General features: G+C 33.1%; 1 protein-coding gene across 6 annotated transcripts in view; it reads left to right on the forward strand.

Moving 5' to 3' along the window:
* The window catches only part of LOC130441914 (uncharacterized), a 125,674-nt gene that overhangs the window by 19,343 nt on the left and 89,520 nt on the right, over nucleotides 1-16,811 (forward strand). For all 6 annotated transcript variants that reach the window (XM_056775788.1, XM_056775792.1, XM_056775787.1 and 3 more), the window contains exons 6-8: nucleotides 1,416-1,715; nucleotides 1,814-2,038; nucleotides 5,788-5,973. In XM_056775788.1, coding sequence (XP_056631766.1) covers nucleotides 1,416-1,715; nucleotides 1,814-2,038; nucleotides 5,788-5,973 — 711 coding nt within the window. The remainder of the gene's footprint in view (nucleotides 1-1,415; nucleotides 1,716-1,813; nucleotides 2,039-5,787; nucleotides 5,974-16,811) is intronic.

Consider the following 16,811-nt stretch of genomic DNA (forward strand, 5'->3'; position numbering starts at 1 on the left):
TTTGATCTGCGGGAACAAGAAGAAATAATTGGATGCCAAACAAGGGCTGTACAGCCTGTTTCGGCTGTTCAAAAAAGTTTTTGTTTGAATTTATGTGTGAGAAATCGCATTGTCGTGATGGAGAATGATTCCTCTTGTGCGATTGGTTTCCCTGATTATTTCGAACACTTCTGGCAAACAAATACTGGTGTTACACTCCGAATTGACCGTTCTACTTTGCTCTAATGGAACGGTGTGTCACATAACGGCCGATTTTTGGATGGAAAACACGGTGGATCGAGATGATGCTTCATCACCGAAAGTCGCTTCGATGTTTTTGTTGATATCAGAATTGACTTATTTACATCAGTGTTGCCATATCTCAAAACTTGAGTAGCAATCCTAGTACCTTTTGTAAGTTTTTGTTTGTCGAAGTTGTAAGTTCCGGCCTATCTAATAATATTAACCGTATTGAACATAAGCTACTGGGTTTCTCATCCCCTTTTACACTTTTTAAAATAAATCAAATTGTCAAATTTAACAATTACAGTTTTATATTTTTTTTTATAATCTGATAATGGCTAATACCAACTTTCGTGTTATACTTGTATCAAAAACTTTCAATTTATTTGAGTTATTTCTCACTAAAATGTTAATTTACTGATTACACGATTTTATAACACACACACTCCTACGAGCCTCCACCCTCAGTTTATTTACAAAATATTTCCATATTTAATACTATTTTTGTGACTATTTGTTGCTTAAAAGTGGATAATTACTATATATAATTCCTAATCTAGGTAGACACATGATAAAAATATTTAACAATAACGAATACCAATTGTTTGTGTGACATTTATATAATTTTTTATTGATTTCCTATTATTAACACTATAGTATTGTATTAATCTCCACTTAATAACTTATTTCATTTATCTATGTTACTATTTCCTTCATCGACTATTTATATCTATATCCTTCCTTCTGTAATAACAGAATGATGTATATTGATAATTAATTCCTCCAGCTGTTATATGTCTGCAATAAGTACGTACCAATAATGAACCCTATTGTATATTGTCTGCAAAAGAAGACTTCCTCCCTGTTTTCTTTTGGATATTGGATAAAAACTTATTCTATTCCTACTGAACAATTCTTAGAAGCATTGAAGTACATTGCTTCATCATCTGGAAACCCTTAAAAAATGTCAAAGTAATTTTTCCTCGAAGTCGTTTTCGACAATAAAAACACTTGACCGAACAGTACCAAGTGATAACTCTGATATGGTTAAATGTTCATACCTACAGATCATATAAAACTTTTCCGTTAATACTCTACTTGCCTCATAATTCCTTTTCAGAGGTTCAAAATAAGTTTGGTCCTTTATATGCATGATTATATACAAAATAACGATATGTCTTATTTCTGTTTAGGAATTGGGTTCCCAACCTCTACCTCAAACTACAACGGAAGATGATAGCGGCCTACCGCGCCCCAGATCTGGTACTTGGGGTTCTAAAACAGATAAACAGAAATCTAAGGAAACACCAGAGTCGAGACGGAAAAAAGAAAAGGAGAGTAGAAGCGGAGCAGCCTCCAGGTCCAATTCATCCGAAAGGAGAGGATCTGTGGATGCTAGTCCGAAAAAACACGGGTTCAGAAAAAGATCGAATTCAGATGCCGGCAAAAGGAAAGGGAACATTTTCATGGCTTCTATGAAAAGTGCAATGGTGGTACGTTGAAAAATGGATTTTTAATATAAATGAAAATATCAATGTCTTCTGTAAAACTATAACTATGAACCTATTATATATTTCAATTATGTTTTCAGCATACTGGGTTGATGCAAGCAAAGAAAACACCCAGAGATGGTTCCGCTCATCCTGTATTAGACGATGATAACGATCCAAAATACTATCATACAGTTACAGCAGCAGCAACTGTTAGCCGCAGCCCGATGACTAAGGTTATGGATATTTTCAGAAAACCTCACATATCCACAACCACACAGACATCAGAAGAAGAAAAGGAAAAGAAGGACAAGAAGAAGGAAAAAGTTAGTTAATAGAAAATTATTTCAAAACATTTGGTGTTATTGGAAGAATCGCCCAAGGATACAACCTTATCTTATTATACACTGTCGAGCATACAATTAGGGAAATTTTAAGTTATTTGAGAATTTTTTATGTTTATCTGTTTTTTTTTCGGTCGTCACATAGTTTGCTGACTGTTGGCTTGAATGAAAAATAAGTTTCTCTTGTTAAAAATTAATTGAAAGTAATGAAAATGAACAATTTCACTTTTGCTATGATTTTCGTTAAAACATAAGAAATTTTAAAACCTTCAGTAGCGAGTATTCCTTCCTCTGGTAGTGATAACAACTTGCAAACGACGAGGCGTGCTTTGGATGACATTCTGCGGAAGACTATCACATTACTTCACCAGTATGACCCTAAGCTCTCTAGAATTCCGGCACATGTCTCCGTAAACGTCTCCCCAAAACTGTATTGCGAGCTGGACAAACAAATTGCGCGATTTGAACCTCGTCAAGGCACTCGGTAACTACTCGAGCAGTATGGGGCCGTGCATGTTGTTCTAGAACCTCTCTGCGAGTATCAAAAGATATGCCTCACCGTACCATAAATGATCCTTCAGTCACTGCGCAATACATGCTTGAGCATATATCTCGCTTTGTCGTCGCCATACTTTTACACAGTTATCTAAGCGCGTGAGACAAAACCGCGATTCATAGGAAAACAACAATCCTCTTTTGTCTAAGCAATGTATTCTCGTGCAAAATTTAACTTGGTAATCCGGTGTTCATGGGAAAGCAGCGGGCCAGTAGCTCTAGCTCAAGAAGGTGATCCAGCATCATGAAGTCCGCCTCCTAACTGTTCCCTCAATTATATTTACATTTTCACTACTTGCAGATGATTTCGAAGGGTAACTGTCTCGACCGTTTGATTTCTCAAATCACTACAAACGAGAAAACGATAATTTCTAGCTATTGTGGTCTTCATAGTTTATAGTTATATTGTGGGGCTGTTGAGCATATAGTCCATCATATAGTTATCAAAGGCCGATGTTTTTTGAGAAGCTCATCAGGTGCTTTGGCTGGACCCCAACTGTTTGAACAGCGCTCGTGTGAGTGCTGACCACTTACAGATAACGTGGTTAGGTTTCTTCTTCTTTCATGCACCAGCGTCACTCCGGATCGTCTATGATGCCCATGGTGTGGATATAGCGTATCTGGTTAGAAATCGGATTTCTGGCCTATTTAGTTGAAGCAGTTATTTGGTGTGAGACACACGAGGTCCTTCTATGTGTGCCTTTGCTTGTTTCATGACAGTTGTCTCTGTGTATCTTTGTCCAGCTTGCATTGCGAGTAGACGGTTGAGAAACGCGATAGCAAAATTTATAGCTACAGAAAGTATCGGTTTCGAGCGCATCGGTGAGCTCGGCGGTCTTGTTGTAGTCTTCCCTCGTCCTTAACCAGGTCTTCGCGTGAAGAAACCTGCCTCTTCTCTCCTCTGTTATACTCGTTACACACTCGAGAGACTTACACCAACGTTTCTTCCCGTTTCGCGCTTACTGTGGACATTTTCTAACGTCCTGCAAAAACAAATACTTATCAAAACAACAAAACTCTTTGTTTATTCATGTAATTAGTTAAAATTAGAAAAAAATTTGAAATTTCTGAAATAAATACAAAATAATTTTATGCTCGGCAAAGTTTATATATAAATGTGATTATTGTGGAATTTTGACAATGAAATACTAAAGTGTACCCTTTTAAATATGTATTCCAAGCTTTTGAAAAAGTATGAATCAAGGACTGAAATTATGACGATGAATACATAGTTATTTGTAGGCTTGGAATATATATATATATATATATATATATATATATATATATATATATATATATATATATATATATATATATATATATTTTATTGCCACTCCCCACAATGATCACATTTTTAGCAAGATGGCAAAAATTTCATTTTAATTTATGTACATATATATTGGAAAGAAATATTTGCCAACTAGATTATGAGCGTTTTCATATAAAGAAACGGCCATTTACTGATGGGTTAACAATTCTGTAACTTCTTAACTATTTTTCTGTCCTGTCACTTGTCATAAAATTTATTTCCGTGGGAGTTATGAAAATGGCCATTTGTTTCTATTTTCTTCTTTTTTTATCTTCCTTTTTCATTATTGTCAGATTGAGAATCCCGTATCGACTTAATGAAAACGCTTATATGTATAAGCGTTTTCTTCTTGGGAATGTGGCAATGAAATACCATAGTAGACTAACTTTAATATATATTCAAAATGACATTTGACAGAAAAAAAAACAGGATACAATCTACAGCAACTTACACCTATCTCTCTTTTTCCTATGTTGTCAAAACTATACAAAAACTTGCTAAAAACTATAATCTCAATCTATTCAATCAGCTCCTGTACTGTCCATAATATTTCTATCAATCGAATACCAGTGAGAACAAACAAAACGTTTGGAGTCCTAGGAGGACTATTGCGATCAAAAGTTTTTTCAAAAGCCTTCAAGTTACGCATTTACCTGACAGTTATACAAACATTGGTGCTGTATGGCAACGAGTGTTGGACCATGATCAAAACAGAAGGATTTTCGGAGGTGTGCAAAAGCAAAACGAGTAGAGGAGAAGAACGAATGCAGAGATCAAAGCACTGTATGGTCAAGTCGAGATGGGAAATGTAGTCAGAGCAAAAAGGCTCCATTGATTGGGGCCTATAGCCAGAATAGAAGAAGATAGTTGGGTAAAAAGATCTTCATTGAAAAGAGAAGAAGTGAGAAGAAATAGAGGACGTCCGCAATAAGATAGATAGAAGCATGTAGAAAAGATTGGAATAGAGAAATGGCGTGAAGCAACCATGAACAAAAATAAATGGAGGAAAGCAGTAGAGCGACTCCAAGCTTTACGCCTATAAGGCCTCTTCAGCTGTTTTATATTAAAAGGGCATAATCCAGTACATGCAAATTGGCAGCAATAGCGAGAACTTTCGTATAAGCTGCGTTAAAAAGTGCCAATATTTCTTTTATAATGATTAAATTTATTTGTCATCCATTAACTAAATTCCGCAAAAAACTCGCTTTTTAAAGGAAAAACGCTTCTACCCAGTGGCTACATAAAATATCTGGAGTGATCATATCCTACGAATGCCTCTTGCAGATAAAATTCCTTCCAGAGAGAAGTGGGATATGCGAATATCTATTAGATCCAGTATCAGAAATCATCTCAAGAATTCTTGGTTGCTAGAACTCATGTAGTAGTTACTTACTCTCGTTTGACAGAAACAATTTTGGACCCTGCTCTTTTTTTCTTATAGAATCATGTATTTCATATTTCTTGTAGACACAGTGGATTCATAAATGAATGTGTACTGAATTTTCTCATTAACTATTGTTAAATTCTTGATATATCTTTACAATTGAACCTTGTTACCACTTTTCATTTTTACTACTTCTATGGATTATCTTGAACAAATAAGAGTTTCTATGATGAGGAAAGAAAGTTATAAGCCCATACAAGAAATATAAAATATTATAAAAAATCTAACCAACTAACTTAAAAGAATAACTAAATTGGCAGAACTGAGGATAATGTGACAATGTGTGTCTACTGACCTGTGCTAAATTAGTTTGTTTATCCCCTCCAACCTGTGTAATTTTTCAATTGTGGTGCTACCAAATAGACGCGATACTACCTTATTACAAGAAAATAATATTTAAATAATATATGTATTACTTTTTAGTATGTTGCCCACACTCGTCCTAAAGCTCCCAGAGATGGATCTGCACATCCAGTTAGAGATGGCAATTCTGATACACAATATTACCACACAGTTACTGCTTCTTCGAGTCGCAGTCCAATGACTAAAGTTATGGATATATTCAGAAACAGGTCACACGTCAACGTTCCTCCTGACGATAGAAAAAAGGTAAGGGAAACATTAAAATCATTATATATGTTTTCCACATTGGTGACATTAAACTATCATTCATTATAAATTACCAAAAATAATAATTGAAGAGGTAAAATTTAGAATTTACCTTTCGTTACACTAAATTATTACAAGAATGTGAGATAATTTAGATAACGAGATACAACTGTGGGAAAAACTGTGTTTTACCTATCGAGTATTTACGGGATGAGCTTGAGAGAAAAGTTGAGGTCAGAAATCTTGCATCAGCTACGAAATCGAAAGATCGAGTAAAACAATGTATTGAAGCTGTTATTAAGCCCCCAAGGGAGGTAACAATAAATATTGATAGGTTAATTTCAAATAATTTATAATTATGACGAAATTAAGTTTGTGTTTTCTTTACTCTTAAATATTTCTTCGTTTGATATTTTTACTTTATCCAAAAAATAAAAACATATACTATTCATTATAAAGCTAAAATTAAAGGCTTTCGAGATGCTAAAATTTTTTTGCTCACGAGTGTAGTTAGAGTAGAAATGAGTCTTAATAGATATACCATCTTTGGAAGATAGGATGATGGGTGCCTAGAAATTTTTCTGATTCACAATTGGGGGTAGCTATATTACAGACAAACAAAAACTAATGAAAATTTGTAGGAAAAAAGTGGAGAAATAATAAGTGGACTGACTCACTACAGTGAGAAAGACTTTTATGCCTCTTGTGACGTAGACTCAGATGCTCAGAAGTAGTGTGAAATGTAGTTACATTAGATCTAAATCATAGCATATAAACAATCTTTGTAAGGGATGGAGGGATAGAATATATACAAAAGTTTCTGATCCATAACAGAGAAAACAAAGACTAATGAAAATTTGTGGGAAAAGATATATAAATAAAGCTTTACCAGTTAAAGTATTTCCTGTGATATAGAATTGTAACCATAGACGTAGTGATAAATGTAGTTAGATTAGAACTGAGCAAGATCACGTCAAGTGAACCCCCCATTTTCAACTTGATCATAAAAATTTGGTCTATATGGAAAATTGTGATTTTAACTATAATTTTTTTTAAATGAAAATTTTTAATTGAAGAATTGATTGAAAATCAAACGTTAATTATAAATTATTGAAACTTTCAGGTTTTATTGTTTAATACCAATATTTTAATAAAACTTTACTAAATCTATTGATTTGGAAAATATATTTTAATGTTCATTATTTCGGAAAATATGAAAAATATTAAAGACAAAAATCATTTCTTAAATTATGAATCATAAATTTAAACAAACTTTAGAACCCTATATCTCTTCAGTCAATCCTAGTAAAAACGTCAAAATTTGACAATTTATTCAGAAAATAGTTCTGATTCTGTTAATGTGGAAAATAAATGTCAATGTTTAATATTTCGGAAAATATAAGACAAATTAGAAGAACATGTCATTTTTAAAAATTTTCTATTATACACCAAAATTGAAACCAACTTCAACGCCCTGTATCTCGATAATCTAGTGAAGTAGAAACGTCAAAAATTGACAGCCTATTCATGAGATATTTCTGATTCTACTGATACAGAAAATAAATTTCGTTGATTCTTATTTTGACAAATATAAATCAAATAATAGGAACATATCATTTTTCGTAATTTTCATTCTTTCAAAATTTGAAACCTCTCAATAAAATAATGTAGTAGAAACGTCAAAATTTGACAGCTTATTCATGAGATATTCCTGACCAATGCATCAGATGTCTTTCTGATCTATATCGAGTCTTTAAGGAGCTGGATTAGTTTGTGGTGCCGTAGGCGATCGAATGCCTTTTCATAATTTATGAAACAGATTCAAACGTCCTTTCTATGGACATAGCAGTTCAGGACAAGCAGTTGTGTTACGACTATTGTCTCACCTGTGCCTAACCTTTGTCTAAACCCAAATTGTGAGTCGTTTATGTCTCTTTCATACTTTCGGAATATTCTTTGGTGCATGATTTTAAGAAATATTTTTAGGGTATGGCCCATCAGACTAATAAGTCTTCCCATCTTCTTGCATTTGTCTTCTTAGGCAACGAAAATTACCGTATATAATTTTCACTTTCAATATCATTTTCTACATTATAATAACAATTCTAAAAATACCTTTGTTCATAGTCAATATTTATATGATTGTGCTGCTAAATTATACATAATGTTTTAATATAGACGTGCACTTAATTAATCATTAGGTTATAATTGTATAATTTACTGAAACTTTTTTGTTACATAATGTTTTGCTCTCCCAACCTGTACCTATACAAAGTTTAAAAGATCAGACTAACAGGAACCAATATTAATTATGTATTGTTTGTCACGTATGGGCATAATTGCTTTTTAAAATATCGAAAATTGTTAAATTTTATCAGTATTGTATAATTATGTATTATGTATGTGTTTAAATAATAATCATGTAACTCTTATAATAAAGGATATGTAACGACATCCTCGATTTAACAAATTTTTCATAATAATTTTTTTGCGAAAAACATTTTGAACTATCAAGGAAAAGTGTAATTACCTGTAATTAACGAATTTTGTCGTATACATATACGGTAATTTGATAACAATGATTTATGAGTACAAGTTGTTCGCTAAATCAAGATGAGTACGTAATGTTGAGGTGAATGAAACTATTTTTTTACCTCTTCATTATTGTAACAGTAAAACACACGTTTCGGTTTCTAAACATAGACTGAAATTTATTATTTTCCTCGATTGGATTATTTTTCGGATAATTTATGTTAGTGCTGTACTTCGCCGAAAGTCACGTGATACAGCTCGCTTTAGAAGCAAGTAGTGCATGATTTTTATTGAAGCTGTTAGTTACTATTTTAGTTGGATGTCAAGACTATTAAGAACGCACTATGTGTGTATATGCTCTCTTAAATACTAATCCTATTGTATTCAGAAGCTATAATTTATTATATTTATAGTCGTTAGAGTCACATCAATACAAAAATAAGTGTAAGTAATTAGATAAGTTGATGATAACTTCAAGTATCTAAGGGAAATATGGAATCGCTTAAGTAAGACGTTGGTTTCCGTCAGAAGAAGGTCGGCTTACAATAAATCTTAACGAATACAATAGTAAGTAGGTAGATTTATGATCCTTCACAGTCACATTAATATAAGACAGGAATTAAGCAATCCGAGACGATACGTTAATGGAGCATAAAATAAGAGACATCTTGTATAACTTAATATATGGTTAACAGATCTTAACTGGTTCCCATCAGGAGATAATTTGGGGTCCACAAAGAAATATGTGAAATTTATGGTGCTGACAGAATTGGTATAAAAAATTCCGTTCTGGAGAGATGAGCAACGTTCTGGCCGGCCTACTGAAGTTGATGGTGACCAAATCAAAGTCATAATCGAAGAGGATCGTCATATAACTGTTCGCACACACTTAAAAAACACTTAAAATGTCTTGGGCTAGTTAAGAAGCTTGATGTTTGGGTACCTCACGAATTGAAAGAAATTCATTTAACACAAAGAATCAACTTTTGTGATATTCACCTTAAACTATATGGAGCCGACCGTTTCTTGAAAAGAAAATGGGTGCAGTACAGTAACATAGTTCGAAAATGATCATTGAGCAAACACGATGAACCAGCACAAACCACATCAAAAGCCGAAAAACAACAAAAAAGCTCATGCTGTCAGTTTGGTGGGATTACAAACGTGTGTGTGTGTGTTTTGAGCTGCTTCCAAGGAACCAAATGATCAATTCTGATGTTTGCTATCAAAAATTAACGAAACTGGATGAAGCAATCAAAGGAAAGCTTGGTTGGGAAATGATGCCACATCCACCATACAGCCCTGATATGGCATCATCTGATTACCATTTATTTCGAAATTTGCAGAATTCTTTGAATGGTCAAACTTGCTCACTAATGACGATGACCTTCAATCGCACCTGGTTCAGTTTTTTGCTGATAAGGACCAGAAATTTTATGAGCGCAAAATCATGAAGCTGGAAGAAAAGAAAGCAAAAGGTCATTGAGCCGAATGGAAATTATATAATTGACTAAAAACTATTCTTTATTAAAAAAAAAATGTTTTACTTTATACTACGAAATTACGTTGTCGCAAACCCAATATATAAAGGCACAAAACGTCTCCTAACAAGAATAAAGTAGAGCTTTTAGCTTCAAACCAATCTAGCCTCAGTTTAACTCACCATTTTTTTCGGTAGAGTTAATGGCAATTCACAATTGTTCTGAGGAGTTTTAGAATAGAATCATTTCCAAAAAGCACATTCAAATTCTCAAGCCAAGCGGCCTTGAAGCTATTGATTGCACGACCAAACTAGTATGGGGGTTCAAACACACTCTGAAAGTACTAGCTAACAAAGTAACTCTAATGTGGCTACCAATCGACCAGGGTATAGCAGGCAATGACGAAGTAAACAGTCTTGCCGAAACAGGAGCAACGACTCTATGACCAGATCCCTACTGTAGCTTCATGAGATGTCATATCAATGTACTTAACAGATTATTAAAGAATAAGATTGATTCTCACTAGAGAAACACTCCAGGCCTAAAACAATCCGTAAGATTCAAAACCATATCAGTCTGAAGAACTTCTCGTGATGACTAGAAACGATTTCAAACTGTTGGTCGGTCTTCTGGCAGGTCACTGCCCCCTCAAACATCACCTTAAGGCACGACAAAGGACGAGAACTGCAGATTCTGCGAGCAAGTCATGGAAACAGCAGAGCATCTACCCTCCGTATTTCTCTAACTAACAACTTGGAAAGGGAGATACAAAAACTTCCTTTGGTAGGACTCTACGCATTTTGGAAGCAAAACAATGAGATATAGGTGCAGAATAAAGCCAAAAAGACTCCCCAAATAATGCACATATACTACAGGCAGAAAGTTCAATTAAATTATAGTTATAAAGACCTTGAAAATAAAAAAGTTTATAAAATCAAATTATCAAAAAAATCGTAATAGTCGACAGATGGCGGCTGGAGGGGAGAGTGGCTTGACAGAGGCTGTGTGGTCATCATGTTTAACCCAAACTCGGAAATATTCAATGAATCAACTTTTCAAGGGCTCTATAATATTTTTAATATAAAAAAATACTTCAAGTTATGCTTTGTGATGCTCCTTCATTTACGAGTTTGTGAAAACAATTCAACCATGACGACAATGCAATCCACAAAGCTACCAAAAGTGACTTGGCACGACATTTCGAAAAACGATAACATCAATACCGCGACGAGGCGATGAGTTTTTGTATTGAGACTGGTGGCACTCTATATCACACCAGAATTGATCACTCTGCACGTTCCTCGACTATGGTCCTTCTGTACTTGTAATCTCAACCTCCCTGTAAACAAATAGCAGCCTATTCTGAATCATTGGAGCATGTCTGGCAGTCTCGAGAACTATCATTATCACCCCCTCACATGGAACGTGATTTTTTCCACTTCCAGTTATGAGGCAACAAAAATGAGCCTTTATAGAGCAGCAGTTTGCTGGAAAAGTACAGAGCATTTCTTTTTCTGGTCAAAACTATTCCTTAACTATTTTGTATTACTCTGCGAATTTTCATATCAAAGATATTCGTGGCAGCATGCTTGAAATTTTGATTGTTTGGTTATGAAAATGTTCCGATTTGTTTATAACCACAATAAAATTTTATATAAATATTTTTTCTATTTAAAACACGTTTTAATGATGCATAAAAAATTAATTGGTACCTTCATATATATTATTAATTGCTGCTGTAAGCAATTAAAGATTCTTAACGTAGACAATTAAACTCCTATTAGCACTGGTTAGTCATTAACCAATTTCTAATGTTTTTGTTGTATATTATTATGAAAACACTCAGCTATAATAAAAAACAATTGATGACTTTATTGACTACCTTTTTACGAATATTCATCACCTTCAAACCTCATATGAATTCAGAATCTAAAGTAAAATGAAAAAAGAATATATCAAAAAAGTATTTTTTCGTTACCTTTTCAATACAGACTAAGACATTTAAATTTAATTATTAATTAGACCCTTTTCTTTTGTCACTTTTAGTTGTTGCTTCTTCTTAGCACCTCAAGTGTTTCACTATGGTTGTCTACTCATAAATTAACATATTAACGTGCCTTACCACATTTATTATTAACATCTTTGTTGATATTTATTTGAAATTTACAATTATTCAATTCTTTTTCAAAATTAACGATTATTGCTTTGTGCCTCGTTGTTATCCATAACTAACCTCTAGAACATCTTCTCGGACATGTTGAAAACGCTCAAAAACACGTACACGCCTGCCATATTCTTCTTTCAATCAATTTAAGTTTCAATTACGGTTTTTCTTAGTTTTACCTATAAAAATTCGTTGCTCTATTGTTACAGTGATTTGTTTACTGTAGCTAGAGGCACTGCATTGGCGACAGCGCTATTTGTTGTTTTCTTGTTCGGTTTGCTGCAGCAATGATGATTAGTTTTGCAGATTAATCTTCCAAACTTCTTCGCATGAACTTAGTAACGCCCTATATAAAAATGATGTTTTTCTATTGAAAATAATCAGTTTTACAACAATTCGTTGTTCCATTGTTACAATTCATGTTATTCTGGTTAGACAAACAATTTTGATGCCTACGGCTGTACTGATTTGTTTACAGTAATGAGAAACATTCATATGGTTTGTTACAGTATTGATATCTTTCGATGAATCATGATTTGTATCGTTTCAATAAACAATCAACGAATTATGTTATTTTGGTAAATAACTTTCCGAACTTTTTGACATAAACATTCACATTTTCAAGGGAAATTTTACAACAATTCGTAGTTTCATTGTTATATATAACGTTTTTCCGGCAAAACAAACAATTCTGATGCGAAGGAGGCCTACGGCTGTGCTGATTTGCTTACAGTAATGAGAAACACTTCATACGGTAGCTACAGTATTGATATCTTTCGATGAATCATGATTTGTATCGTTTCAATAAACAATTATCCATGCAAGAGATCATATTTTGCAAAGAACTTTTTGGCATAAACTTATAAATACCCCCTAAAAATATTATTTACTGTACATGTTTTTCTATTGAAAACAATCCGTTTTACGAAAAATTATCGTTGTTGTGTTGTTGCACTTAACGTTTTTCTGGCTAAACAAAAAAGACACCTCATATGTACGGCTATACTGATTTGTATACAGTAATGAGATATACTGCATACGATTATCTACAATATTGATATTTTTTAATGAATCACGATTTGTATCGTTCCAATAAACAATTAACATTGAGAAAGAATCTAATTTTGCGAAAATTAGCTTACAAACTTTTTGGAATGCGAATGGGGACTACGATTATACTGATTTGTTTACAGAAATGAGATAAACTGCATACGGTTCGCTGTAGCATTAATATTTTTCGTTTAATCGTGATTGTTATCGTTTCAATTGAAACTATTAACTGAGTAAAAAATCGAAGTGTGTAATTTTATGAAATAATCTCCCGAAATTTTTCACGTGAATTTAGAAACAACTCGTATAAAAGTACCCTACATCATAGATGTTCTCTCAATAAGGAAACGATACAATATAGAATCGTTGTCAAAATAAAATTTATAATAACAGCTATAAATCTAAAAAAAAACCGATTAAGGTAAACTTACATATATATATTTACTCAGTCATATACGCTTACATTCGACAACATTTTAGAATCAGTAATTGAATATCAAAGTAGAGGTTATGTCGTGTGCGATAATAGTGTGACTCTTGTTTTTTCAAATTAAGTATGGAGTAAATATCGACGCTTCGATTTAAATAAAAATGTAGTTTGTGCGTGTGCGGTACAAAACCTGGAAAATGTCTCAATATTTCAAATGGATATACAGTAAAAACAAAGATGAATATTCGCCAACGCGATTTGATAAACCGCGAAGTAATTCATTAGACCCGAGAAGTTTAGAAGCTGCGGGCTTGGGAAATTTCGTGGCCGCATACAATTCCGTAAGATTTTTTTTTTTTTCAAATTAAATTCATACTTTGGTAGATACAATTATACCAAGCGGGTAAAAATTACATATGTTACTGTCAGCATTGGCGTTTCGTAGTGAAAAAAATTTAGGTGTTCTGCATTGTTCCAAAAAAAAACTTTCCGGTTAGAAGTTCATTGATTTCATCGCCTTCCATGCCAAAATGATGGATTATTGAAATGACCAATCACCACTTTACGTTTTTACTTCACTTAACTATTTTACTTTTATCGTGCTATTGTGCTAAGAAAATTCACAATTTCAATTTGAGATTGTGCCGTAGTTTTATCCGCATTGATCGCCAAAAAAGGGTTAACATAATTCTTTCAATTATTTGTTCATAACATACTTTAAGCAATCGCTGTGACAGATCAATCTGATCGGCAAAAAAATTTGTAACCCAAGAAATATGCCACAATCAAATAAAGTATCGCTTTCATTATTTTCGCGAAAATGGCCCACAAAATTAAATAGAAATATTAATTTTTGATAATATATCTTTATTCTTCGACACATTTTCATTTTGCGTTTGTATATTTAATCCAAGAGGCGGAATCTCATAGAGCCATAATATTGGTTGATTCTAATAACGCACATTCCATGTACCTGGCTTTTTAGTTTTCGTGTTTTTTTTTCTCAAACTTAAGTGCTCTGAATAACACCTTTATTTCTCTCCAAGCTTTATCGCTAAAAAAATGAGCAGTGGGTATCTTTTTTTATAGATATTTAAAAAATCTCTTGGTGTTTGTTAAGTTGAAACCAACTTCCATACTGCACAAAATCACATGCACTCTAAATCTGCGCAATTGAAAAATATGTTTAGTTCAATCTAAAAAGAAATTATTAGATATAAAATCCAAACTCGTTTGGGATTGCTTAGAAAATTAAAATTACCCTATAATGGATTCCGGGACATACCAGAGCGAAGAGAAAGAAAATAGCTGATAAGCCCCAAGCCCTTTTGTGGTATCAGCTACAGAACAATAGAAAAATCATTGGAAAGAAGATAGATGGGCACAAAACCATTTATTGGGACAATTTACAGTTGAGACAGGCAAAGACTTTTGGGTAACTAGAACCAGAGTAGATTCGTTAAATGTACCAAGCTAAATAAGAAAATCTACGAATACTAACACTATCGGGGCACTGTCGCCTCAACAAACACCTGAAGACGCTAGACCTAGCAGATAATGCGGCGTACAGAGAGAACGAAACCTCATTCTTTCGAAGTGTGAAACACTAAGGAACTCCAGAACACTACACCTTGGAAATAGAAATCGCCCTGAAGAACTAGACAGTCGAAAAATCGAGAAAAAAGCGATTTACTCGGCACATAACCACCCGTTCGCTCTGGATTGAATGTAGCGAATAGGTTATGAAAATAGCGCGCAGAATACTTGCGTATATTTCAGATGAATAATAATACTTCTACAGTGGTGATTAGAAGGTAGTTTAATTAACTGATTGAGCTTTTATATCAAGGTATTATATGGTGACTATGAAATATTTGAAATTTTATTTTGGATACCTGATAGAAAATGTATTAATTCGGATTATTGTTATTGTTTAAATCATGTAATTATCATTTCTTTATTCTTAATTTTTTGGTTATTCTTTGGAAGTGGGTCCACTATATTTTCGATCATAAAGAAAGATTTTTATTTTCAATTTTTTTTCATTTGATTTATTTTTTCGGTACATTTAAAATAAAAATGAGACCTAAGTTTGAAAACAGAAGTTTTAATACTTTTTAGTTCATAAAAAATCCAAAACTCATAAATTTGTTTTTTTTTTCTAAGAATGTCGTATATTTTCAAACGTACATACAAAAACGAACAATTTGAAAGAAATATCAATTGAATATTATAATTTGAACAATTTCTACAAATTATTAAAAATTTTTAAGGTTAAATTACGTTTAAATAGCTCTTAAACTTAGGTCTCATTTTGATCTTGATTGCGCCGATAAATTAAAAAATATTTATAATATTGAAAATATCAATTTTTTATGACCAAAAATAGAATGGACCCCACTTCCAAACATTTACCATTTTTTCGTAGCTCTATAGCACTGCAAAGTTTATATACTAGCCGTTCCTGACTATCGACCTTCACCTTCACTATCGATGGTTGCCAAACAAATACTAAACGACGTGGCACCTACAAATTTGAAACTTATGCTGTACATATTGTGTACTTTCTAATACAGTGGCATTTTTCGAGCAATTACCGCCATCTCTAAATCAGGCCAGGTGCTTCTGACACCATCTTCGTATATGTAGCAATACGTTTATCGACTATTTTTAATGAAATTTTAACGTTTAATTTAGCAACTTTCGGATTCATATTTAATTAATTTAAGCTTTTTAAACATAAATACATGTGGAATAAAAAACAATAAATTTTAATATAACTAATTTGGTAGACGCGGGAGCCTCCTTAAATAGGTTGAGTTTACTCTGTTCAGCATTATATTCCAACAAGAAAGATTTTTTGTTTATCAAGAATGTCAGCTGAAATAAATGCATTGTGGGTAATTGCTGCTATAAATACGAAGTCTGGCTATTAAATAACGAGACTGGTTACGAAAAAGGATTTTATTATAAAAATCATCCTACATTCGAATGCTCCCTTTCAATATACTCCCTTCCCCTCTCCACACACCTTTCCCTATGTTTTTTCCATTGATCGAAGCAGTGCTGGAAGTCTTCTTTGGTGAGGGTCTTTAGGAGCTCTGCCGTTTTTTGCCTTACCGCTTCCATAGACTCAAATCGGGTCCCTTTCAAAACATATTTTTCTAACCTTTGAAAGAAA

The sequence above is a fragment of the Diorhabda sublineata genome, chromosome 3, assembly GCF_026230105.1.
Source record: "Diorhabda sublineata isolate icDioSubl1.1 chromosome 3, icDioSubl1.1, whole genome shotgun sequence".
Taxonomy (NCBI): domain Eukaryota; kingdom Metazoa; phylum Arthropoda; class Insecta; order Coleoptera; family Chrysomelidae; genus Diorhabda; species Diorhabda sublineata.